General features: G+C 40.8%; 1 protein-coding gene across 5 annotated transcripts in view; it reads left to right on the top strand.

The window, feature by feature from the left end:
- fat3a (FAT atypical cadherin 3a) overlaps window positions 1-27,563 on the top strand; it is a 163,957-nt gene that overhangs the window by 125,901 nt on the left and 10,493 nt on the right. For 3 of the 5 annotated variants that reach the window (XM_087841745.1, XM_087841737.1, XM_087841735.1), the window contains 12 exons: window positions 3,270-3,407; window positions 8,672-8,815; window positions 9,329-9,526; window positions 10,675-11,476; window positions 11,761-11,895; window positions 12,029-12,183; window positions 18,744-18,977; window positions 21,310-21,556; window positions 24,019-24,172; window positions 25,074-25,786; window positions 26,109-26,222; window positions 27,387-27,446. In XM_087841745.1, the coding sequence (XP_087697871.1) occupies window positions 3,270-3,407; window positions 8,672-8,815; window positions 9,329-9,526; window positions 10,675-11,476; window positions 11,761-11,895; window positions 12,029-12,183; window positions 18,744-18,977; window positions 21,310-21,556; window positions 24,019-24,172; window positions 25,074-25,786; window positions 26,109-26,222; window positions 27,387-27,446 (3,094 nt within the window). The remainder of the gene's footprint in view (window positions 1-3,269; window positions 3,408-8,671; window positions 8,816-9,328; window positions 9,527-10,674; window positions 11,477-11,760; window positions 11,896-12,028; window positions 12,184-18,743; window positions 18,978-21,309; window positions 21,557-24,018; window positions 24,173-25,073; window positions 25,787-26,108; window positions 26,223-27,386; window positions 27,447-27,563) is intronic. The other 2 variants (XM_087841751.1, XM_087841750.1) reach the window with 1 other exon arrangement.

Raw genomic sequence — 27,563 nt, 5'->3', positions numbered from 1 at the left:
TGACAACAACAACAACAATAGCAACAAACTTTATTTATATAGCACATTTAAAAACCAGTGGTGTACAAAAGTGCTTAACAAGAGGCTAAGATGAAGTAACAGGGAAGGATGAAAGCTATGGCAAAGTACCAAACATGCTAGCAGGTTAAATGGCATTAAAAACACAGAAGCAAAAGGAATGCATATAAAAGCATAAAAGAACAATATGTGTAAAGGATAAAACAGTCAAAAATGTAAAAAATGATTAAAATAGTTAAGAATAGACCAAAGATAGAAATAAGCATTAAACTAACTAACAAACAAGCATTAAATGGTAGAAAAGGCGAGACTAAATAAGTGGGTTTTTAACCACAATTTGAAAGATTGAATGGAATCAGAGTCGTGGATAACAATGGGGATGTTATTCCATAGATCGGGTGCAGCCAAGGCAAACGCTCGGTCACCTCTATAGTCTTCAGCCGGGATCTCGGCTGTACCAAAAGTGACTGAGAAGATGATCTTACTTGGCGCTATATTGTTAATAACTCGTAAGGTGAGCAGCAGGATTTTGAATTGAATGCGATACTTAACGGGAAGCCAATGCAAGTCGGCAAGGACAGGGGTGATAGAGACACGCCGCCCACTACCAGTAAGAAGACGAGCGGCCGCATTCTGAACAATTTGCAGTCTATGGAGAAGAGTAGAGTTAAGACCAAAGTAAAGGGAGTTGCAATAATCCAACCTAAATTTCACAAAGGCGTGGATAAGCTTTTCCAGGTCATTATGCGGGACATAATGTCTGGCCTTGCTAATAAGACGCAATTGATGGAAGCAAGTTTTGACAACAGAAGACACTTGCTTGTTGAGATTAAAAGAGCTATCCAAAAACACCCCCAGGTCACTAAGAGTGTCGGTGAGGAAACTATCAAAGGAACCAGAGGCACCACAGAGTTGGCCACGAGGGATACTACTGTCAAACACGATGATTTCAGTTTTCCTGTCATTTAGGATGAGAGAGTTACTCGCGAGCCAATTTTTGACCTCGCGCATGCACTCACGAAAACCGTGCAAAGACATAAAAAGTCCCACCTAACTCAGACGTAACTGATGATCCTTTTAATATACTATGTGAAAGAGAGAGTCCAGAAGTCACAGAAGTGTCATTGGCGGACAAAGACCTACTGGAGTCGACATACAGTAAATGTTTAAGTCACCAATTAGGAGTGAGGCTGGAGACAAAGAGCAAAGAGAGGTGAAAATCTCAGACAACTATGACATGACCACAGTACAAACTTTATTGGGGCGGTAGATGAAGATAATCTGGAGCTGTGTTGACACAGCCAGGGTGACATTAAAACACTCATAATAGGTAACACGCTGGATCTAGTTTTCTCCACCAACACTGCCACTTCCAATCTGAAATGCCTGTTTGCTGTTTCTGACCATCTTTCAGTCCACATCCTCCACATGCACCTTGGAGCCTTCAAAGGAAGTCAATCTTGCTGTCAGTAACGGTATGGTGGATTAGCATTGTTTTATTGTTGAGCATTCAACGGCATGAAAGATGCACTGTTTGTAGCTGATGATGAGACAGATGTGGAGGAAATGGTGCAGTCGATGCAAGCAACTTGTCTTAAGCTGCTCAACTAGTGGTAGTGGTAGTGTCATTGTTGTTGACTGGAACACCTGCCAGACAGTACAGAGAGAGCGACATTGTGCCAGTGCCTGTTAGACAGTGCAGAAGAATGTTCTGGACAGACAGCCTTATTAAAGCCTGTATTAAACCTTTTAACGATTTTTTAAAACTTCATTTGGTCTCTATTCTGGTTGTCAACCTGACGCTTTAAACCCTATCAGGTCTAGTATTATGTTGCCTCTGGTGGAACAGTTGACATCCTTTTGAAAGGCTGATAATGTTCTGTTCATGCAGACACAGGTAAATTCAGAAGTAATATGACAGTGGAATACTGGGCTAGCAGGCATTGTACAATTGATTATTGAATGTGCAACAAATTAACAGGAGAAGTAATATGACTGCATTCCAGCAGCTATGAATCCCATATTTGGGCCATAGAAATGCTACTTCATAGAACCATGCCCAATATTGCACCACTTATCTTCTTGTCACTCAAATAAAATATCTAACCCCCTAAAATGTTTCGAAGCCAGACCAGGCTATTGTTGCATTTTGGTCTGTGAGTTCAGTCACCTTTCCATGGAAAGGTCATAATCAGTGTTCTAATCTTATAATTTTTTTCGCCCGGTGAGATTTTTGGACACCCTAGTGACAAGGAAGTTGAATAGTCCAGCCTAGAATTTATAAACCAGAAACATCCTCTGACACATGTTTCTGATTTTGGCATTATGGTGCTCATGAAAGAAGTCAGTCTTAATTATTATTATTATTATTATTTAAAGGACACTTTATTGGTCAAAACGACTACAGGCTTCCTCAAGCAGTACAAGATGCCATGGTAATGCCATTTACTGTAAGTATCTGGTTAGGCACTCTTTCTGAGAATTCTAGATGCCAAATATGATAATTTCAGTTTTGTCCTAATTTCAATGTCCAGAGTTAAACATCATTAAGACCTTTATGGCCTTAGAGCATCTGGGATTTATAGATGAATTTATAAAGATAACTGGGTATAATTGAATAGCAACTTACATGTATGTGGTGTTTTCTGATAGTATTAAATAAGGTAATAAGAAAACTATCGATCCTTGCACAGAACCATGTTGAACACCATGATTAACTGTTTGTCTGAGAAATACTCATTAAATTTACCAACTGAATCTATCAGAAATGATTAAAACAAGTGCTATGTATTTCTTTTATTGCTGAAGGTATATTGTAGTCTTTAGCAAAATGTTATGATTAACTGCAGTGAATACTACACTGAGGGCTAGCAGGACAAACACAAAGATGAGTCCACTGTCAGAAGCCATGCAAGGATACGTTGAGGACAAGTTTAAATCAGGACTAAAACAAAAATAAACTGTTCCTCTGCAATCATCATATAGCTGATACACAATTCTTTCAAGAGTTTAAGTTACAAAAGCCTCATCTTTTCCATATTGTCTTACACTTTAAACATGAGCAACTTTCAGATCCATTACAGCACATCAAAAATTGAAAAGGGTAGAAATATCTATGTGAAAAGCTCTGGTCGCAGACTTATTCTTCAGTGTATTATAGAAACCTCACTACAGACAGCACTGCAATTGTTACCCAACCAAATATGTACTCTACTTCGTGTGTGTTTGTGTATGTGTGTGTGTATTTACAGCTGAAAGCAGATGATGTGGACAGTCAGCTGAATGGAGCCGTCCTCTACTCCATTGTCAGTGGAGACAGACACAACCAGTTCCTCATTGACCCACTCAGTGGAGTCATCAAGGTCAACAAGCAACTGGACCGTGAGACTGTGAGGACACACTTCTACATAGAAAACATCCACTTATCCTCTGTGCAGTTTGGTTTGGTGAAATTATTGGAGACAGGCCAATTGCGTCATTCATTATTCTTTATTGGGTCTGTATAGATTATGATGTAGGCTATGTGATTGGCTGACACCATTACCTGTTTTTTTTATACTTGTATTTGTGTACTCTACAGTTTGACTCCCCAAACAACAGTTAGCTGTTGAGTTTCTGTCTATGAGTTGAGCCTGTCGTGGCAGATGGACACCCCCCGAGCCTGATTCTGCCACAGGGGTCTTCCTGTTAAAAGGGAGTTTATCCTTCCCACTGTCACCAAGCCGCTTGCTGATTCTTGGTGTTTTCTCTGTATTGTTGTAGAAACTTTGCCTTACAATACGAAACGCCTTGAGGTGACTGTTGGGATTTTGCACTATATATAAATATAATTGAAATTAAATAATTGAATCTTACGTCTTGCTACAATGTACAGTTAAAAGTCTATGGATATGTCCTTCTACATGCAGCCTGTAGTTTTCCCTGTCTTTTTTGTGACCATTGAAATGCTCCAACAGTAACTTCTTTCGTCTCCTACAACCTACACTGAGTTAAGGGGGGCATCAGGGTCTGCCCCTGCGGAAATCCACTACTAGCTCCTTGATTTTCCTCGCATTGATCAGGAGATGGTTCCGCCGGCACCTGTCCACAAAATCCTGAATCCACTGTCTGTACACTGCTTGACTCATCTGTGATGAGTCCTCAGGGAACTTTTTTAGATGGCAGCCTAGACGGTTGATGGAGAAGTCTGGAGTGTAGAGAGTGAACAGGAATTGTGCTAGCACAGTTGCAGGGCATCCCGTACTGCAGACCAGGCTGTCAGAGATACAGCCTTGTGTCCTCACATACTGTGGGCAGCCAGTGAGTCCAGTATCAACTGGGACAGTAAGTGGTCTGCTCCTGACAGCCCCAGTATGTCCCTCAGAAGTCCATGCTGGATGGTGTCCTCACAGTGCTTCCAGTCTTCTCCAGGTGGGTCAAAGCTCAGTGCAGGAGATAGATGATGGCATCATCCACCCCGATGCTAGGCTGTACCACACAGGAGGTCTTTCATACCCATGGTACTTTCTCTAGCTTCAGGCTAATGTTGAAAATGTATCCCATGATGCCACACAGTTGGTCTATGCAGTACCTCAGGAGCCTGGGGCTGATGTGATTCGGACCTGCAGCATTTCGCATCTTGATTAGGGCGATCGTGGCTCAAGAGTTGGGAGTTCGCCTTGTAATCGGAAGGTTGCCGGTTCGAGCCCCGGTTCAAGCCCCGGCTTGGACAGTCTCGGTCGTTGTGTCCTTGGGCAAGACACTTCATCCATTTCCTACAGGCCCGATGGCGCCTGTGTCCGGCAGCCTCGCCTCTGTCAGTACACCCCAGGGTGGCTGTGGCTACAATGTAGCTTGCCATCACCAGTGTGTGAATGTGTGTGTGAATGGGTGGATGACTGGTTGTGGTTGTGCTTCCCTGGCCGCTGTGTCTGTGGTGATGGTGTTCGCTCTGTGTTGTAGCGTCCTGATGACACCCAGTTTATGCTCCAGTGGATGATGAGAGTCAAACCTTAAATACTGATCCATATGCGTAGGTTTCCGGTACACATTAGCTTTTAGATGTCCCCCATTACTGATGGAAATCTCACAGTCTAAGAAGGCTAGCCTGCCACTTTTCATATCCTCCCTGGTGAATTTGATATGTTGGTCCACCGAGTTAATGTGATCTGTGAATTCTGGAAGATCCTGAGACACATACCTGATCCAATGACTTGGTGGTGTTCCAGGGTAGGATAGCAAAGCCCTCTTTTCCACTTCTTCCTTGTACAAATTAACCATGATGGGTGAAACTGGGGAGCCCATGGCACGCCCATGTTTCTGCCTGTAGTACTGACCCTTGTATGTGAAATAGTTGGAATAAACACACAGTTCAAACACACTTGTTTGGCTCTGAGAGTGGTCCTGTTGCTGAGGTTGGTGTCATCCTGTAATCTCTTACGAACTACCTCCAACGCTTCCGTGACTGGGATGCAAGTGAAGAGAGATGTAACATCGTACGAGACTATGGTTTCATCTGCCTCCATAATGACATCTCTCACCTTCTCAACAAATTTCAAGGTGTTCTGGATGTGGGGTTCAGAGCTGCCTGGTGAAATGAAGGCACCGTTCCAAAAGTAAACACACTCGGTCAATGCTGAGAGTGGTCCTGTTGCTGAGGTTGGGGTCATCCTGTAATCTCTTACGAACTACCTCCAACACTTCCGTGACTGGGATGCAAGTGAAGAGAGATGTACATCGTACGAGACTATGGTTCCAGTCTCCAGTATTATAAGTTGGACAGCACCAGGGCCTGTTACACTGCTACATGTTGTTTGGTGACATGCTGCAATACTAAAACGCAAATAATGTGTGTTTCATTCATATTATGTCAGTGGTTGAATGGCAATAAAGCTGAGTCTGGGCCCGAAAAAAATAAAATAAAAACTTTGATGCAGTCAGGTGAAAACTTGTTTTCACAGCAGATTTTTGCTTATGCTGCCAGTGCCAGTGTCGGTTCTGTATCTATACAGTTATCATACATACATGAACAGACAATGCCAGAAAAAAAATAGCTGTGTTAATTTGTTCCATACCTGCAGAATCTTAGCTTTCATGGTCATCCATCTTTAACATTAAAAAAAGCCTATTGCCAGCTGATTAGCTAACTATGAGCTGGTTTGTTATGGATTGGATCCATCACCATATTGTACTTAATTTATTTGAATAAAAAACACATGCACAAAGCGGTTCTGAATTTGAGCTGTTTAATGTGTTGCATCAAAATGAAGGAAGACATGACTCTTTCTGACATCTTAGCTCTTTTCTCACCCTTCTTTATCTTCCCTTGTTTCTTCTTCCTCTTCTTCTCCTCTGCAGTGGTTTAAGATTTCAGAAATGTTAAAATTCTTATTATAAAGTATTAATGAGGGCAGGCTGTTTGAGCATGCTCAGAAAGGGAGTGCATGGGTGTGTGTGGGATCAAAGCTTTTGGCGTTCTGGTGAAAGTGTGAAAGAGATCTTAAGAGAACGCAGAAGCTTTACAAAGTCGAGGACCCTGAGGATGTATGCTAAGCACGAGGAAGGAGTCTGGTGACTAGTAAGTGTCAGTACCACAGTCCAGGATGAGGCAACCAACATCCATGAATACATCAGGCCCCAACCGACCGCGGGCTCAGTGAATACCTCAGGCAGCAGAAACCCAAGAAAGAGGAAGAAGAGGAGGAACCAACATTGAAGGACAGACCCCTGCATATCCAGAAGTCCTGCCAGTGGCTGGACAAAGCTGGACTAATCATGGCAGCACAGGAACAAGCTCTGAGCACAAGATCCATAGAGGCTGAGGTCTGTCACACCAGGCGAATGACCGAATGACAGCAATATCAGAAAGAAGGAACACAAGAAGCTCGAGGAATACCAAGGGCTCAGAGAAGAGCTGGAGAAGATGTGGAGGGTGAAGGTAACAGTAGTCCCAGTGGTAATCGGAGCACTAGGTGCGGTGACTCCCAAACTAGGCGAGTGACTCCAGCAGATCCCAGGAACAACATCGGAGATCTCTGTCTGGAAGAGCGCAGTCATAGGAACAGCTAAGACACTGCGCAAGACCCTCAAGCTCCCATATATATATATATATATATATATATATATGAGAGAGAGAGAGAGAGATTGTGGCTTATAAGTACAGTCGATTTAAAAATCACACCTCGAAATAATGGCAGCACGGTGGTTAGCACTGTTGCCGCACAGCAAGAAGGTCCTGAGTTCAATTCCACCATCAGGCCGGGGTCTTTCTGTGTGGAGTTTGCATGTTCTCCCCGTGTTTGCGTGGGTTCCCTCCGGGTACTCCGGCTTCCTCCCACCGTCCAAAGACATGCAGCTTGTGGGGATAGGTTAATTGGATAATCCAAATTGTCACTAGGTGTGAATGTGCGAATGAATGTGAGTGCGAATGGTTGTCTGTCCCTGTGTGTTGGCCCTGCGACAGACTGGCGACCTGTCCAGGGTGTACCCTGCCTCTCGCCCTATGACAGCTGGGATAGGCTCCAGCGCCCCCCGCGACCCTGAAAAGGATAAGCGGAAGCGAATGGATGGATGGATGGACCTCGAAATATATTCTGAAATTGTTGATTCGTACAACCTTTTGGAGCCCATAAAATTGGGGGAAAATAACAGGATTGCTCAATACTATTTCTTTTGCTGTGAGGAGGCGATTGGCTCCAACAGAGCTTTGACTACACTCCGAAGGAGGCTATGGACAAGGCTATGGACCATTTTCCACAGCTCAACTGGCTGCTACTGCAAGGTTAATTGTGTTAATCCCAGAACCAGCACAGCTGCACTCGGCTTAGTCACTGGTGGACACCGGAGATGAAGGGGGCCGCCAGTCCTGAAGGAGTCTTATCATGAAGGAGTCTTAGCAGGCCTGTGGGACTTCAGAGGCAGCAGACGGGTACTGGCAGACCCAGGGGAGTGCAGCTGTGCTAGTGGCTGATGGAAAAACTCTGGTGTGGCAGGAGTTTGGAGACTCTTGGTTGCCTTCAAAGCGGTTCTAGCAAACCGTCAGACAACTCAGAAGGGGAAAGCAGTATTCTAAACACACTGTGTACAGTGGTGCTGACCTCGACAGGGGATTTAGTCAGGTGGTGGAATGAACACGTTCAGGATCTACTCAATCCAATAGTCACACCTTCTATAGTGGAATTTTGTTTTTCATTATTTTTATTTAATTATTGGTTTTTGTAGATGATGTGTTCTGTTGGCTTCATCTAGCTTGCACCGGAACAGTTTTTAGCTGAGTATGAAGCAGTGAGGATAAAAATTAGCACCTTCAAGTCCAGCCAAAAATGGGTTGAGTGATTTCCTGATCGAGTACAAATAAATAAATTCATATTAAAAAAATGTTGAATAATAGATTTTCTTTTGGTGTGAAATTTGTAAATGTGTCCAAATCTGCTCATGTGCCTGAATGTAGTTATACCTAGGCATGGCTCAAAAAGTAGAGGTAAAGACACTTATAGTCAAGAAGAAAAGGCCAGATTTGAATTCCATTGAAATGTTTGGGAATTTGAAACTAGCTGAATGAAAAATGAAAACTTCACTGTGCTGCTACAAAAGTGGATTTTCTGGCTTCACCATTAGGCGCCAATGCTTCATTCCTGATTTGTCTGGATATCTTCTGTTATCTCTTTCCTTGTAGGTTCCCAGCTACTCACTTGCCATAAGAGCTTTGGATAGTGGAAGCCCTGCCATGTCCTCCACTGTGATGGTAAACATAGGCATTTCTGACATCAATGATAATCCACCCACCTTTTCACCGGCCAACCTCTCTGCTGTCATACAGGTAATCTGAATAATCCTCACAATCTTCAGTTGAACCCAAATATAACAATATCATGTAATAATTCAGGTGAACTATAGTACTTAAATTCCTAAGTCAGTACTTTAAGTACGCCTGTCCCCTCCCCTATATCAGCATCTCTAAAAATTAGGCAGTGAAAAAAAGGAAAGCTTACAGTTGCTGTGAAATCTGATATTGCGACACAGGCCAAGCATATAAAAAAAATTCTCATCTCTATTTATAACTGTTATGAGCACAGATACCTACTTCATTTTATTTTGTCATGTTTCTCATGAAGAATGACATTATGAATGACCCTTGAACCTGAAATAGTCTATTAAAAGACTATACATTTGTTTTATTCTGCTGGAATGTTGATTGCACTCCTGTAGATTCTTTTTCAGATGTGTATTTTTCATTTTATTTTAATTTTAATAAGATTTAAATTCAGATTAGGAATTATGACTGAACGTGAAATGCATATAATGATTCATCGTCTTGGCTTCCCTTGACCAGGAAAACAAGCCAATTGGTACCAGTATCCTGCAGTTGTCAGTCATTGATGAGGACTCCTCTCAAAATGGCCCACCCTTCGACTTCCGTATCTTATTGGGAAATGAAGGGAGGGAGTTTGTGTTGGAAAAAGATGGGACACTAGTAGCCAATCAAGTATTCAGAAGGGACCTGGCAACAGAATATGTAATTCAGATACAGGTAGAGTCAAACTCTTGCTTACACCACACAAAGTTTTTTCAGTCATTCTTCTCTACTGTCATACTATTGTAAAAGATAGTGTTTTACGTTTTAAGCAGTGATGGGAATAACAGCGTTACAATTACTGAAAAACAGCAATAATTTGTGTGGCATCTTATTGAATGCAGAACAGCTGATGGTTATGTAAATAGTTTGAAGTGGTTATTTAAAAAAGGGGTAAAAGGTGAATAGCTGCAAATAGCTTTGTTGTTTGCAAAACTTGTGCATATGATTTTAAAATTGGCAATTTATATTTGTATTTAAAGTTATGAAATATGATTCATTAAACATGTTTGTGGTTGTTACAGTAAAAAATATAACTTTTTCTACTCGGATGTTTTTTGTCTGATTTTAGATCAATTGTGTTAATACAGCATGTCAAAATGAAAACATAACTGTAAATTCAGACACGTTAGGTCATGCTAAAAAGAATGATGCCAAACAAGGCAAAGGTGAAATGTAGAGGGAAAATCAAAAGCAGTTAAAAATGGGCAATTATACCCTGGACCCCAGAGGGTTAAACATTTTATTTAAAGTAACGCAATAGTTACTTTTCAAGTAATTAATTACTTTTAGAATATTGTAACTCAGTTACTTTTTTTTGAAGAAGTAACTAGTAACTGTAATTAATTACTTTTTCAAAGTAACTTGCCCAACACTGGTTTTAAGTTCAGCAAACTTTAGCGAAGCATGTATCTACCATTGCTGTGTCACAATTTGGCCACAGTGCCTGCTGCTCAGCAAGTTCTACATTCTTCAGTTTAAAAAAAATGTTGTACCTTGCTAAAAAAAACAATTAAAGCAGCAATTAAAATGGTATATATTCATGTTTGTCGAAATGGTATTTAAAATGTTAGAGCCTGTTGGCTGAGGTACATTCTAGCGGTGAATTATTTTGATAGCCTTTTCTGTCTTTTGTCTATATGTCTACTGCTATTGTTAAAAAGGTAGAAATGTCAAAAAATCTATTTTTGAAATATCCTCATTTAAAAAAGCTAAAGTAAAAGAAAGGTTGCATATTTCAAATATCTTTTAATCTAGTTTATACTTTTAATATTTTTCATTGGTTGTTTTTCTACTTCTAACTTCTGATCTGACTTTTTCTGCAGGTGACAGATTCGGGGAAGCCTCCTTTGTCATCCTCCTCCATACTCACAATCAGGGTGATTGAGGAGAGCCTCCATCGACCAGTAGCAGTACCACTGGACATTCATATTGTTACTATGGAGGATGAATTTCCTGGTGGTGTGATTGGTCAGCTACATGCCACCGATGCTGACCCTTATGATGTTTTGACTTTTGGTCACGCTCCTTCAGCTCAGCGTAGTCTCTTTAAGATTAGTCCTCATGATGGAAAGATCATAGCCCTGGGTGGTTTGGATGCAGGAAGGTACTTTCTTAATGCTAGTGTCAGTGATGGCCGCTTTGCTGTTCCTGTACCCGTAAGTGTGCATGTGGAGCAGGCAACACCAGACATGTTGCGTGAAGCAGTGACAGTGCGTTTTGAGAGAGTGGCACCACAAGACTTTGTGGTGTTGTACTTGAAAAGCATGTTAAATGTGCTCCAGCAGTCTGCTGCTACTCAACAGCAGGACTCACTGCATTTGCTAAGTTTGCAGCCAGTTGGAGGGACGCAACAGCTGGATATGCTCATCACCATGGAAAAAGCAGGTGGTGGATACTATAAGGCAGCCTACCTCACGCAAAAACTAAGTGCATCACGGCGAAACCTGGAGGAAGTGCTTAGAGTGTCAGCTATCCTGGATAAGAACTGTTCTGGATTAGACTGTCGTGGGGCTCAGTGCGAACAGAGCATTGTCTTGGATTCACACAATCTCGCTACATATAGTAACCCACGGGTCAGCTTTGTCTCACCTCGCTTTCACCGGACCTCACGCTGTACATGCAATGGTAAATCAGAATTGTTTTTCTTTGCAGTCTTGCCTTAGACTACATGTAAGATACCTTTTTTGTGTATAGCGCTTTGTGACTGGTAAAGTAAATTAAAGTAATTTTATCCAGTTGCACTGCAGCTTAAGTTAAGTGGAGTGAGTTGGATACTTGCTAAACTCCCCTTGCTGTCTTTGTTTCTTCTATTTTAATAGTGTCTTACTGTGAGTTTCATTAGGATAGTTTCTCAATAGTTTCTTAATTTCTGTCCCCGTGTTTTGTGTGCATGTGTGTATGTATGACAGATGACAGCTGTTCTGTCCTGTCAGAACAATGCGAGGACCAACCCTGTCCACCAGACATGCAGTGTGTTTCAATAGAGGCCAATAGAGGGCGTTATGCATGCCAGTGTCCACAAGGCAAACTTGGAGAGTGTGCAGGTACATATCAGCAAAAGAGAAACAATCCAAAGTCAGCATGAAAGTAAAAAATGCAAGAATAACAAGTAAAAAACTAACTGTAATGTAACTCTAGAGTAATGTCTAACATTTGTTGTTGTTGTTTTTGGTGCAGGACATTCATCTTTGAGTTTCTCAGGTAACAGCTACATCAAGTACAGACTCTCTGGCCAGCTGCAAACAGAGTTGAAACTGAGCCTGAGGATCAGAACACTGCAGAGCCAAGGGATTATCATGTACACACACACTGAGCCCTGCACTGTGCTTAAGGTACATTCACACATATTACTGTAGTGTTTCCACCACTGCAAAGGACATTTTATTGAAAGTCATTTGTTGAAAAGTAACCCATCATATCATGGCATATCATATCATTAACAGAAGCCTAAATCTTATGCTACTGAGTTCTGAGTCGTTAAAATAGTCTAGTCTTACTACATTTAGTAAACTCTTTTAAATTGAGTTTTTCTATGCTTATGCTTTATTTGTTCATTTTATCACTTTGTTTTTGTTCAAATTGATTTAAACTAATTTTACTTTTTTGTATTATCTTAAATTCAGATTTGTTTTTACTTAAAACTTAAAAAAGTTTGTTCATATTGTATTTTATTTTACTGAGTAGCACGCCATTCCACCTATTTAAGCTATTTTAATGTATGTTTGTCATGTTTACCTTAGCTGCTATAATCTTATCTGTGTTTAGAACCTGTCATGCAGTTAAGTCCAGGTCAAAGTGTTTCACAGGTGATTGACAAGCCAAATAAATAATGTGTCATAATGAGAAGATAAAAATAAACTGAAGAGAATAAATCATTAGATTAATTCATTATTTGATTAAATAAATGAAAATTTAAAACAATCTAAAAGCAGAATGTGTAAGATAAGATACATGAAGATGGCGGTGTGCAACGTCACAGTGGCTCTACACTCTTTTTTCCTTTTTGCGTGTTTTTTTGTTAGCGCTAATTTCACTTCTGTTTATAAGGATATATAATATGAAAACTTTACATAAAACATCCCCCAAATATTTCAGAACAGAAGTATTCGGAAGAGAGGAGAACAGTTTAGGTCTACTGAAAACTGAAACTGTGTCTCTGTTTTAACAGAGACAGAGTGACACTGAAAACTCACTAGATCATGACTTCAGCCTCAAACACTCCCAAACAGCCATGGCAACTCATGGTATCATCACTAAACATCTGTAGCAGTTCATGGTACAAAAGGCTGCATCATGGCATCGCTTCGAAATGCAGCAGAAAGTTGTGACAGCACCACTTTGGAATGTACCCTAAACAGTCATCAATCACAAATGCCACCACGAGTTATGGCATCATCTCAAACATCTAAACATCACCCTTAAAGAGTTACAGGAGCTTGTGGCTTGACCTCTAATGGCAGGTCATAGCAACTGATGGTGTCACTACCTCAGGGGTCAGCAACCTTTAAGACCCAAAAGGCCATTTGGACCTGGTTTCCACACAAAAGAAAACACTGGGAGCCGCAAATACTTTTTGACATCTAAAATTAAGATAATACTGTATATATTGTTTTTTACTTTTATGCTTTGTGTGAACAACTAAGGTGTGTTGCTTATGAAATCCATAAAGTGCTACAGAGAAAATTACATTTTATTTATGTAATTAAATGGTAAATGGCCTGTATTTGTATAGCGCTTTACTAGTCCCTAAGGACTCCAAAGCGCTTTACATATCCAGTCATTCACCCATTCACACTCACATACACACACTGGTGATGGCAGCTACATTGTAGCCACAGCCACCCTGGGGCGCACTGACAGAGGCGAGGCTGCCGGACACTGGCGCCACCGGGCCCTCTGACCACCACCAGTAGGCAACGGGTGAAGTGTCTTGCCCAAGGACACAACGACCAAGACTGTCCAAGCCGGGGCTCGAACCGGCAACCTTCCGATTACAAGGCAAACTCCCAACTCTTGAGCCACGATCGCCCCCCATTAACACATTTTGAACTCTTAAAGAAATATAACAAAAGGAAAGCTGAACTAAAATGATCCATGTAGCAAACAAAAACTGTTGTGAGCCGCCACCCTCTATCGCCTTTGGGCTTTTGGAGCCTCGACCTGACTTTTAAAAAATAATTGGAAAAAAAAGCACTATGCTGCTAAAAAATGAAAAATAGATATTTGCAAAATTCTGCCTAAATATGTATTTTACCAGGTTAATGTGTGTGGCCGGGTGCGGTCTGCAGCACCGCTGCAGGGGAGGCGGACGCACCTGAGCGGCACCCGCAATCACGACTCGCCACCTTAACGTCTGTGCTATCTATGCTGTTGTTGGTATATGTCGAGCTGTGAGCTGAAAAGCTACAGCCGGCTGTATGCGTCAGCAACGGTGTGTGAAAAGTGGTCAATAAAGAGATGCTGAAAAGCATGTTCATGGAAACATTGTCGGGTCTGCCGTGATATGTTTACAATGGGACTGTACTTTCATCTTTACGCAGGACTGTAAGCTGTCATCTGTGAGGCGTGAGCGGTGTTTGTTTTTAACATAGTTCACGGAGGAGAATAGCTGCTGACAATGTGGATCCGAAGATCCATAACTGGCCTACCTGGTGTTGAAAGTCTCGATAAATGCACGGCGTTTTGGCGGGTACATCGGCTTCCCCGAGTGTGACGCTTATTTTGAGCGATGAAAAAATAATAAAATATAATTTTATATTTATATTACAATGTCACAACAATCTTCCAATTTAGAACTACAAGTTAAAAAAATAACTAACAGAAATAAAATACACTTCAGCTAAATACTTCTAATTTATTTTCCCAAACCACGCGGAGTCGTACTATAAGGACTAAAGAGCCGCATGCGGCTCCGGAGCCGCAGCTTGCCGACCCCTGCACTACCTGTACGACTACTAGGTGCTAATACCACACTTTAGCAATTGATCCAGAGAGACAGCTAGCTCATAGGATTGCAGAACTCTCAGCAACTTTATCTCCACTGCTACTTCTCTCTATTATAAACAAAATGGTTCAACTGAGGTTACAGATTGCTACACATACTTTGAACCAGGAATGTTGCATTCTTTTAATTAGAGACCTAGCTTCACTCACTTCTATGGCTATCAAGCAAACAAGCCACACATTCCGGTGTCAGGACAGAAACTCATGACAAAAAAAAAAAGACTCTAGAGCAAAAGACAGGGATTATGCATTTACATACACAGTTAATGGCGCATAAATGCAATGCAATATCTGACTGTTAAAGACAGACTATTTTATCTTCATTTTATCCTCATGAGTTTGCAGTCAACACGACAATGTCAATGTATAGCCCACCTGATGTGAATGTTAGTATAGTTCTGATCCACCTATGAATGAAATAACCAAGCAGCAAAACATCATGGAGCAGTTTATATTATAAGTCGATATTTCAGTGATAGGGCTTTAAATTATGACTCAGAAATAAGGTGGTAAATTAAGGTTGAAATAAGAAAGCAATAATATGGAAATAGCACATTAATACCACTTAATTACCAAATTAATATCCATGTAGTAGCCAACTACCGTTGATACATATTATTGACACACGGGTATAGCTGTGTAATATTACATTGAAATTCATGTAGCTGGGTAATAATTGTACCAAAATAGGAACTAATATTGTGGGGGAAAAAACATGAGTATGGGGCAAAACCAGTTAGCAATAGTATAGTTATATTTTGCTAACAATAGAGAATTTTTATATACTGCTTTGTGATAGTATTTTTGTAATAATAAGGTAATATTGGTTGATGCTTTAACATATTACACTATTATTATAATATAACCCTGGAATTATTTTGAAGGTAACATTGTAACTAATATGTGAATGGTGTGACCTATAACCTATAAAAACATTTGGTAGTTTCTGTGTAATAACCAGGAAACAGGACTACAAAACCTGATGTTTCTTTCTAATTCCATGTTGAGAGCCTATTAAAGCAAACTTTAAGAAGTTATGAGTCATTATTACCATTAAAGATGAACAGTGGTTCATGTGTATTTGGACTAGTCAAGTCCAAACTCCAGTGGGATTGCTGCTAGTACTGGACTTGGTATGTGGCTTCCTACTAAGATTTTAGTGGTAAAGGCTACAAAACCTGAAAAAAACAAACAAACTGTGATCAACCATTTTAATAGGCACACAGAGGGATTATGCATTTAGCCAGCCAGAGAAAATAGCCAGCCACAGATATGGCAAATAAATTTGCAAGGTATGCAGGTGTACCTAATATAGTAGCTGGGCACCTGTAGTAGTAATGTGATAGCTGCACACTGACAAACTGTTCCCACAAAGTTGGGAGAATGAAATTGTTCAAAATGTCTTGGTGTGCTTTGTATGAACCATTAGGTGGTCTTTTCACTGGAACGAATGGACTGAGCCCAACCCCTTAAAAACATCCCCTCACCACAATCCCTCCCCAAACTTTACACTTGCCACAGTGCAGTCAGACAATTACGGTTCTCCAGGCAATCCAGACTCATTCATTTGATTGCCAGACAGAGAAGTGTGATTCATTACTCTAAAGAACACCTCTCCACTGTCTAGTGGTTGCATGCTTTACCATTCTGTATCTGATGTAATGTTGGATGCAGCCCATGAAGATCTTGACACACTGTTCTTGAGCTAATCCGAAGGCCACAAGAAGTTTGGAGGACTGTAGAAATTGGCTCTGCAGAAAGTTTGCAAACTCTGCACGCTATTGATCCATTCTTTCACAAATATTTGTGAATTAATCTGCATACCTAGGTCCTTGGTTGTATACACCTGTGGCCATGAATGTAACTTGAACACCTGGATCTATGATTTGGGTGGGTGAGTGAATACTGGGGTGGCTGTAGCTCAGGAGGTAGAGCAGGTCACCTACTGATCGGAAGGTTGGAGGTTCGATCCCTGGCTCCTCCAGTCTGCATGCCAAGTATCCTTGGGCAAGATACTAACCCCAAGTTGCTCTCCGATGCATCCATCGGAGTGTGAATGTGTGTGAGTGTAGTTAGAAAGCACTCAGTATAGAGGTAGTGCTTGTGAGAATGGGTGTGACTGGGTGAATGTGGCGTGTTGTATAGAGCGCTTTGAGTACTCCGGGAGAGTAGAAAAGCGCTATATAAGAATCAGTCCATTTACCAATACTTTGAGCAATATAGTGAATAACCGTTAAACTGGAAGAGAGATAAGCATGTGATGTGAGGTAACATAAAAAATCTCAGCCAATAGCAAAGGCAGAGAAAGAGAGGAAATTATGATTAACCAATGAAATGGTAACTTTCAAATGAATCAACTCTTTCACTCTCATTGGCTTGCACTTCTTTCAGCAGTGAAGTCAATGAGTTACCATGATGATGGCCTTCAGTGTGTGTCTGTGTCTGGCATTTGGGCCTGTCTCTGTGAAGGGCTTGACACTCTTCTCACAAAGAATCTAGTAGGTTCTTAATAGTAGCTTTGCATTTTGCAACTTTGATTCCAAGTTATTATACAGAAACTGTCACCCTTGTTTAATGATAATAAGCCACTCCATTAAATATATTGTGTGTTACCTTCAGTTTTACCTTCAAAGAAGAATATTCACATGTTGCATTAATCAATACTACCTTATTATTATGAGATTACTACTTCTCGTCAGTATGTATACAACCCATCCAATCCACACATGCAAAGTCAAACCATAGATGTCCACAAATTTAGTTTGTGTAATAATGAGAAACTACACAGGGAAGGAGTATTGAACAGATGAAGAAAGGGAGGTGCTAAAATGCATGGAAGGTGATGACAGTAGTTGAAATCTATCAATAACTGGAAAACAATCCTGCCACTTAGTGCAAATTAATATCAGTAGCTTCAGTCCTCATTGATGGCCTATAAAAGTGGTGCCTCATTACCAAGGTTTCACACAAAGAGCATCTAATGTTGAGTAAAACCAATGAGCTCTCTTAAGACCTTTGTAACCTTATTGTTGGAAAACATACTGATGGAATTGATTACAGCAGAATTTCTAAACAAGGCCATACACTTTATAGGCCTAAACTTTAAAGGAAGGGCATTTAAAGTTTGCTGAACAAAATTTAGGCAAGCCTGTGAAATACTGGGAGAATTTCACAGTCTGGTCCAATGAAACCAAAATGGCACTCTTTGAATGCCATAATACACACTAGGCCATAATACACACAAGGTCAAAAGGCACTGCACATCAATCAAAAGCACCATATCAACATTAAAGTTTGGAGGTGTTAATATCATGGTATGGGGCTGTTTTTTAGCAAACAGTACTGGCACTCTTCAAATAATTGAAGAAAGGATGAATGGAAGAATGTGTAGGGATATTCTTAATTTAAAAACATTTACTGCCATGTACCAGGATGATCAAGAAGGAACAATGGTAGATGCTTCAGTAAGACAATGATCCCAAACACACGGCCAAAGAAACTCAAAATGGGTTTCAGAGAAAGAAAACAAAGCTGCTAGAATGGCCCGGCCAATTATCTGGCCTGAATCCAACTGAAAATCTATGGAAAGACCTAAAGCTTGTGTTCATAGTAAGAGCGTTCAGGATTTGAAGACCATTTGTGTGGAAGGATAGACCACAATCACACCTGAGCAATGCATGCGATTCGTTTCTCAGGATACAGGAGGCATCTTGAAGCTGTCATCACCAACCATCTATGTTTTTTCTTACAGTTAAATTTTTTGCAGAATGTTTTTTTTTTTATGTAACACTACATTTATGTACTTTGATGTTTCAAAGACTGTGTGTGTGTGTGTGTGTGTGTGTGTGTGTGTGTGTGTGTGTGTGTGTGTGTGTGTGTCTCCATGCAGTTGGAGGATGGGAAGCTGTGGTTCCAGTTGGCTTGTGGCCTTGGTGGAAATGATGACAGCCCTGACATGCTGGGCATCTCGGGTCGTCGTATCAATGATGGGAGCTGGCACACAATGGCACTTGAACTGAATCGCAACTTCAGCAGCTTGGCACTTGATGACAGCTATGTTGAACGACGCCGTGGACCATCATTTGTACAGAGACTACCTACAACTATCTTCTTTGGAGCACTGGTCAGTTCATGAGTACCTAGGGTTAATAACTGCCTACAGGAGTTATTAACAGCTTTTTCATACTTCATCTCCTTTACACCAGACATGTTGACCTAGGGCAGATGGCAAACGGAAACTCATCCCTTACAATGTTAAATCACTGAACCTCGTTTACCTGTTAATGCTAGCTGTGTTTCACAGATAGTAACTGATCTGAAGACAGTAAAAACCACAGACCTCTAGCAGCTTGCTTCACAGTCAGGTCTTCCCTCTATTTACCAACAAAAATAAGTAGTTTATCCATAAAGAACAAGCTGCTACCCTCTGAGCTTGTCATTGTTGACAGGGCATAGACATGGCCTCAGAAGAACCAACAATCAGACAACCCCCTACGAGCAAGCACTTTGGTGAGAGTGGGAAGGAAAAACTCCCTTTAAACAGGAAGAAGGCTGTAAGTCTAGCAGGATAGACACAGTCCACTGCAGTAACCTGTTGTAAAGCTTCTACTCTACTTTGATGAGCTTTGAAAACTGAGTGAAAATGTTGAAGTAAACCATGGCTCTAGTGGTGATCAGTTAGCTATTTTACAACTGTTTGAAGGCTGGAAATTGGCCTATAATTAGCTAAGACAGCTTGGTCAAGTGATAGCTTGATATCATCTGTGAAAATCTGAGACTATTTTTTAGTAACTACATAAATGTTCAATCACCCACAATTATTTTATCTGAACTGATCACTAAGTTAAAATGACTGAAATTTGAGATAGAAAATCTGAGTGAGTGCCAATTGGACAATAGATAACAACACATAAAACTGGCTTTTGAGTTTTCCAGCAGTGGTAGACAAGGCTAAGCGTAAGGCTTTTCAATGAATTAAAACTCTGTCTGGGTCTTTGGTTGATTAATAAACTGGAGACCTTTCAATCCCCATTCTCAGCCTGTGGACTCTAACAGTTAGTTTGCTTGGGGGTCTTGATTCTAACATAGCCTTAACCAGATTTCTGTAAGGCAAAGTAAATGAATTGATGATCAGCTATTAATTCATGTACTAACAGGGACTTAGAAGAGAGATGTAATGTTTAATAATCCACATTCCACTGTTTTACTCTTTGGTGAAGCTGTGCATATTATATTATTCATCCTTTGTGGTTTTTATGTTATGTTTAAATCGGTTTTTGCTGATTTTTGGTTCGTTTTTGTTGGTTTGGAAACAGAACCAACATTTGGGGGGATAACAGGAAGTTGAAGCTGAAACTCTCGATAGTCACATTTGTGTGGTTTAATAACATTGGCCAGATTTCTAGAAATGAGCATCAGGTCCAAAGTTGGATGGTCTCTCCTAACCACGCCAGGTTTTTCCCAGAAGGTTTTTCAATTATCTATAATCAATAAACATACAGTGGGGCAAAAAAGTATTTAGTCAGCCACCGATTGTGCAAGTTCCCCCACTTAAAATGATGACAGAGGTCAGTAATTTGCACCAGAGGTACACTTCAACTGTGAGAGACAGAATGTGAAAAAAAAATCCATGAATTCACATGGTAGGATTTGTAAAGAATTTATTCGTAAATCAGGGTGGAAAATAAGTATTTGGTCAATAACAAAAATACAACTCAATACTTTGTAACATAACCTTTGTTGGCAATAACAGAGGTCAAACGTTTACTATAGGTCTTTACCAGGTTTGCACACACAGTAGCTGGTATTTTGGCCCATTCCTCCATGGAGATCTTCTCAAGAGCAGTGATGTTTTGGGGCTTTGGGAAAGCTCTTTGGTCTTGGCCATGGCGGAGTTTGGAGTCTGACTGGTTGAGGCTGTGGACAGGTGTCTTTTATACAGATGATGAGGTCAAACAGGTGCCATTCATACAGGTAACGAGTGGGGGACAGAAAAGCTTCTTACAGAAGACGTTACAGGTCTGTGAGAGCCAGGGATTTTCCTTGTTTGAGGTGACCAAATACTTATTTTCCACCCTGATTTACGAATAAATTCTTTACAAATCCTACCATGTGAATTCATGGATTTTTTTTTCACATTCTGTCTCTCACAGTTGAAGTGTACCTCTGGTGCAAATTACTGACCTCTGTCATCATTTTAAGTGGGGGAACTTGCACAATCGGTGGCTGACTAAATACTTTTTTGCCCCACTGTATAAAAACAAATTAGTATATACCTGATTTTTAGTTTTTAAATAGTTCAGGCATTTCATCTCGTGTAATTTGGGTAATTCTTGAAAACAGGATAATTTTAAAAATAAATACATTTTATTTTTACAAGCTTGTAGGCTGACAGGAGTACCTGCAGACTATGTCAAGCAGTTTAACTCAAAATTCCTAACCCTTGTTGTTCTTAGGTGCAGCCCCCAAACTCTCGTAGCCTCATGGAATTCCAGAAGGACCCCCGGGTGCTTTATGGATTCCAAGGTTGCCTGGACTCTGTAATGCTGAACAACAATGAGCTCCCATTGCAGAACAAACGTTCGCAGTATGCAGAGGTGGTGGGACTGACAGAGCTGAAACTGGGTTGCATTCTCTACCCTGATGCATGTCTGCAGCAGCCATGTCACAACGGAGCTACTTGTACAAGTCTACCCGCCGGTGGTGAGTCATAGAAAATAAATGAAACAGCACAGTCACCTCAGAAAACACAAGGCTGCAGAGGTCTTTCATGACATCTCAATCTTTCAATGAGTATACATTGAAAGATTAAGGTATTAGTTTCCTTACTACTACTACTACCCCTGGATGCATCAACCGCTGAGTGTGTGATTGCACATAGAATGAAGCACTGAATGATTGTGTGTGTGTGTGTGTGTGTGTGTGTGTGTGTGTGCTGTAGTGTAAAAGTGCTTCTCGAAGTAGTATGACTAAAAATATAAATCCCAATCCATTTCACCAAAGCTGTGTGCATTAACCTTTTTTCTTAAAACTAATCTGATAATGTTTTGATGAATAAAGTAGATAAGTCTATTTTTTTAAAGTTCATTCGAAAGGTTATGATTCTCTGAAATGTATTGTGTATACATATTATATTTTCCACTATTTTGTGTGCATTTGCAAGGCCTGTCTGAAGTTATTAGCAGTATTACATGGCATTTGTGCATGTGTATACTCACCTAAATTCCCAAAATGTGTGTATGTGTTTCGAAACCCAGATGAAAATGCATACAGGACTTTATTTTGTCTACTACACTGGGAGCTTTCTGATCAATTTATTGGTCCATTTAGTGCAAGACACATTCGCAGATTCACAAACATACTTATAAAGCTGTTTTATTCTGTCTAACACACACATTCACACCACACCACTCTGCCATGTATGGATTAGATGAAATAGGATTTAGTGTATTACCCCAGGACAAAAACCACAGACTTTTAGGTTAGTCTACCACCTGAGGGTAGAAGCTCCTCTTGAGGCTCTCTGTTCTTGCCCGGATGGTGCAGAACCTTCTGCCTGATTGCAGAAGTTGGAACATTTTATTGCTGGGGTGGAACAGGTCCTTCAATATGTGAGCTGCTCTGGACCAGCATCTCCTGGTGTAAATGTCCTGTAGGGAGGGGAGAGCAGTCCTGCAGCAACGTTCTGCTGTACAGATCACTCTCTGAGGAGCTTTCATGTCCTTGACACAGCTGTTCCATAACAGGACGTGATGTTCTGTATGAGGATTCTCTCCACAGTGCCTAGAAAGTCCCGAGGATCCCTTGAGAAACCCTGAACTTCCTCAGTTGTTGTAGGTGGTACAGGCGCTGCCAAGCCTTTTTGGACAAGACCTGAATGTGGGCAGACCATGTCAGATCTGAGGAGATGTGGACACCATGGTACTTGAAGGACTGTACCCTCTCCACTGGAACTCCATTGATGATAATGGGCTTGTAGTCTCTGTTGTTGGAGTTGGCGCCCAACACCACTGTGTCATCAGCAAACGTCACAATGGTATTGGAGCCATGAGTGGCCATACAGTCTGAAGTATAGAGGGAGTAGAGCAGTGGCGAGAGTACACACACTTGTGGCGCTCTTGTGTTGATGGTGATGCCGTCGGAGACGCACCTACCCACCCTCACCACCTGAGTTCTGCCAGTGAGGAAGTTAAACACCCATGCACACAGACGGCTGTTGAGTCCTAGATCCCTCAGCTTTGTGAACAGTCTGCCGGGCACTATTGTGTTAAACGCTGAAGTGTAATCAACAAACAGCAGTCTCACATAGTTACCCTGTTTCTTGTTCATGTGGCTAAGGGTGGTGTGCAGGAAGTCAGTGCAACTGTCCGGTAGTCATTCCAGCATGAGGGCTTGTTGTTCTTGGGCACAGGGATGATGGTGGATCTCTTGAAGCATGTTGTTTTTGCTCTGCAACAAGGGTCCCTGGTCCCGTTTAGAGTGTGTTTGTTTGCATGAGTTTTCTGCATTAACTCTGCTCACTCCCACCATTTAAGTACGAACTACATCAATGTTGCGTAGCTAGGCCCAGGATGCTTTTACCAAATAGTTTTCAACCCAAGTAGTTCACTCCCCTGTGAAATCAGGGTTAATAAATATTAGATATATTTATTCAGCTTTAGGTAAGAAATATTGCACTTGGTGGTATATTTTCCTTTTTGGGAGTGGGGCTATCCCCTGGGTCTGTTTTTTCTGCACTTTTGTGAAGATGTGTACAAGTCACGTCTTCTATACTACTGGATCTAAACCCCCCCCCCCCCCCCCCCCCCCCACTTGTCCTATTTATTTGTATAATATGTGTGTGTATATATAAATAAATTATTAATAATTAATTAATTATCTAAGTATATAGAGGGATTAGGGGGTTTGCAATCAAATGAAAGCCAGGAGGGGAGAGTGAGGCATGGGACCAATATACATGACTGCAGGGCAGTCTGGGCAATAATGTGGCTCCCCACCTCATTCGAAGCCAGCCCCCAGCACCTTTAATGAGTCCTGTAGTGCTCAATCTAAAAATTATATTATTTTAGGTCAAAATTGTGTGTGTGATTGTTTAGAAGTGAGTGCTGTACATTAAAAGAAGTGATCTGTTCTTAATGAAGTCTTACACTTTCTCTGTCTCCCAGGGTTCTCATGCAGTTGTAAACCCCAGTACACTGGGGGGCACTGTGAGATGGAGATAACAGCATGTGTTCCCAACCCGTGTCATAACGGCGGTGTGTGTAAGCCCATTGGCAATGCATTTCTTTGCAGCTGCAGGAGAGGCTTCAGGGGCCTGACGTAAGTCTGAGTGAAAACACACAAACCTGGCATGCACCATTATGAACAGCTGAGTCACAGCAATGTCTCTGCATTCAGATCCTAGTGTAGAGGAGGTCGATTGCTGCTCACTGAACAGTCACATTAACAAAAAAATTCCAAAGTTTGGATCTATATTCTAATGAAAAAAATAATGGTTGTTTACAAATGATCAAATCCAACAGTTATCAGACAAACATAAAACATTTAGTGCAGTATCTTTCATTTGGTTATTAAGTGTAACTCTGCTCACAGCCTAGAGATTAGGGTGACCACAGATTAGAAAGTGGTCACCTGGTGTCTACAATTTAGGGCAATTTTGTTTTTGGAAAATTTCATATTTTGTTTATAATTTTTTAAAATATATATTTTTAAACATTTTACATATTATTTTACATATTTTATTAATAATTTAGTCTATTTATATTTAATTTTGTATTTTGGAAAGTTTTCAATCCTTAAACCTTTTGAAAGCAGTCCCTCAGATCAAATAAGTTTTCTTTACTATAAAATACATCATGTCTCCTTTATAGATTAGATTAGCACTGTCATGTCACATAATTTGTTGTTCAAATACTATATCTTTGAGAACTGATGAGTCTGTAGTTTTGAAAGCAAAATGTTTTTGCTGCATAAATGTTTCCCTTTTCATATATTTTAATTATAGGTGAAATGACTCTTTTTTTCTTTCTCTTTTTAACACATTCTTCTCTCTGATTTTATTAGAAGATAAATGACACTATAATATGTTGATGGTTACAAACATCAGAGAAAGGGATTAATGTGAGGCTGCATATGGATACATACTTGTGCAGTTTTTTCTTTATTGACAGGCTTTTCACACTGGTCTCTTCCATTCTATTTCCATCCTTTTATCCTGCAGTTGTGAGGAAGATGTGAACGAATGTGACCGCAGGAATCCAGAGGGGGAGTGTGAGAATGGTGGCACCTGCATCAACACTCACGGCTCCTTCTACTGTAACTGCACGGCAGGCTTTGTGGGTCAGCGCTGTGGCCTGAGGCCTGTTGTTGTCCCCGACATGCAGGCTGGTCATGCTGTGGTTGGTAGGGAGGAGCTTATTGGCATTGCTGTCGTACTTTTTGTCATCATCACCCTCATCATCCTCTTCATTGCATTCCGCAAGAAGGTCTTCCAGAAAAACTACTCGCGGAACAATCTATCTCTGGTGCAGGACCCAGCCACTGCAGCACTCCTTAACAAGGCCAATGGTGTTCAGTTTAAGACCTTACACTGCACCTCAGGAGACCCTCTCAACCTGTACTCAGAGCCAGGTATGGAGTCTGCCATGTTGGGAGGGGGTGGGATGATGGGACCTCCACAGGTCCCTGTGAGACCCATGGCATACACGCCCTGTTTCCAAGGAGACCCACGTTCCACGCTAGAGAAGATGGCAGATGGACGCAGTGTGGAACATACAGAGATGAGTACCTTTCACCCTGAGTCACCAAGGATCCTTTCAGGAACCACTAGGAGAGGGGTGGTGGTGTGCAGCGTGGCCCCCAACCTTCCACCAGTGTCACCATGTCGCTCAGACTGTGACTCCATATGCAAGAGCCCATGGGATAATGATGAGTGTGAGTCAATTTTATACAATTTGTCTCCTAGTTAGAATAAGTCACTCTTGGTTTACTGAGGCATTGCAGTGTTTACTCTGCAGGTTTATTCATGAATTATAGAAGCTTTGTACTAACATTAAATTGTATTTTGCTGCTCAGTCAACAATCCCAGATGTATGTTTTTTTTTAATGCAGGCTGTAGGACAGGTACACTATCAGTTACAACTGGAGCCACTGAAGGCACTACCTAAATATGATGTCTTAATAAATGTTTTTGCATAACATACACAGAGTTGTGCTTGCTTTACTTCTTCCCTTACCCCCTGACTTTTTCCTACAGGTAAGGTAGACGACATGGCAGAAGAAGTAACATGTTTCTCAGGAAGCAACAAAGGCAGTAACTCAGAGGTCCAGTCACTGAGCTCCTTTCAGTCTGATTCTTGTGATGACAATGGTAAGACACACCCATTAGAAAAGTGCTTCATGATTCTTTGAATACTCTAGTTTGCTTTTGTTTAACTTTTGGTTGCGACAGGAGTTGCTTTCTTCTTTTTATTCATTTTGCTCACCATTATCCATGCAAAACCAGCCCATCACATTTGGGTTTCACCTGTGGGACAAAATGCTTTTGAAATATTTTTGAATATTCTTATACAAAACAAATAAAACCAATAATAATCCGATAAAAATACCGAAAGACACTGTCAGCGTGGGTAGCAGTGGATAGAGAGGGCAATGATGGGTATATGTCAGAGTACAAGACAGGAGATGAGAGGAGAATGAAAAGAAATGGATAATATTTTGTCACTGAAACTTAAACCGTCATCTGCATTGTCCCATAAAATGAAAATGTAATATGTCTTTTTTTATATGGCTGTTCATTGTTTCTTTCAAACAAGAATGTTTCCAAGTATACAGAATTTTAAATGGGAGGCGACATCGTATGGTGACCCGCTGCTGAGTGTAGGAAATCGTGGGATAGATATTCCAAGATATAAAAAGTGGTGAGACAGATCATTCACAGACAAGCTAAGGAGTTTTGGTGGCTTTCCAAACTTTTATTGGTAGTTGTGGCTTTTGTGAAGGAGTTGTGTATTTTGCTTTTGTGTTGTTGTTTTTTTGTTTGTTTTTTTACAGACAGATTCCTCTGAGTACATTTTTAATTTTACTTCACAGAATGGTAATTCTTCAGAAATGCTAGTTACATTGTTTAAAATCATCAGTTAATTAACTGGAATTTTTTTCCCCAGTTGTACAAATTATTTTGCCATTTTCTTTCCTGTGCTTGCCAAAGACAGGTGTTAACACACCTGCTCTTTATCTGGCAAAACTGGCAAGAAGCAGAAGAATGTTAGTTTTATGTCTTGTTCCCACATGACTTTCTTTGCTTTTATAAATTTTCTTTGTCTGGCAGTGTGTCTTTTTCTTCCCAACATTAAAACAGCAGGTAATCAGGTGAGGTAGTCCTCTGCAGAGATCAGAGAAAGTAGTGGGCAGCCATAATTAATTACTCGGTCATGAGGACACACTTGACCGACAACACGATGAGCATTTTCAAATCTGAATGCCTATATTTCAGATATATGTTATATATCTGCTCCTTTTCTCTCTCTGCAAGCCTCCATAGTGACCGTCATTCGACTGGTAAATGATGCAGTCGACACAATCGAAAGTGAAGGTACCATGTCTTATCAACTTTGTGTCTCTCCTCTCACTCTCCCATTCTTTGCTAATTTCAATCTTGCAAGTGACGTATTTCACTAAAAGACGTGTCTAAGCTATAAGCTATAAGTTG

Source organism: Neolamprologus brichardi, chromosome 1 (genome assembly GCF_056152115.1).
Source record: "Neolamprologus brichardi isolate AB-2024 chromosome 1, ASM5615211v1, whole genome shotgun sequence".
NCBI classification, from domain to species: Eukaryota; Metazoa; Chordata; class Actinopteri; order Cichliformes; family Cichlidae; genus Neolamprologus; species Neolamprologus brichardi.
Note: the sequence above shows the minus strand (reverse complement) of the source record. Positions and strands in the feature narration are given on the sequence as shown.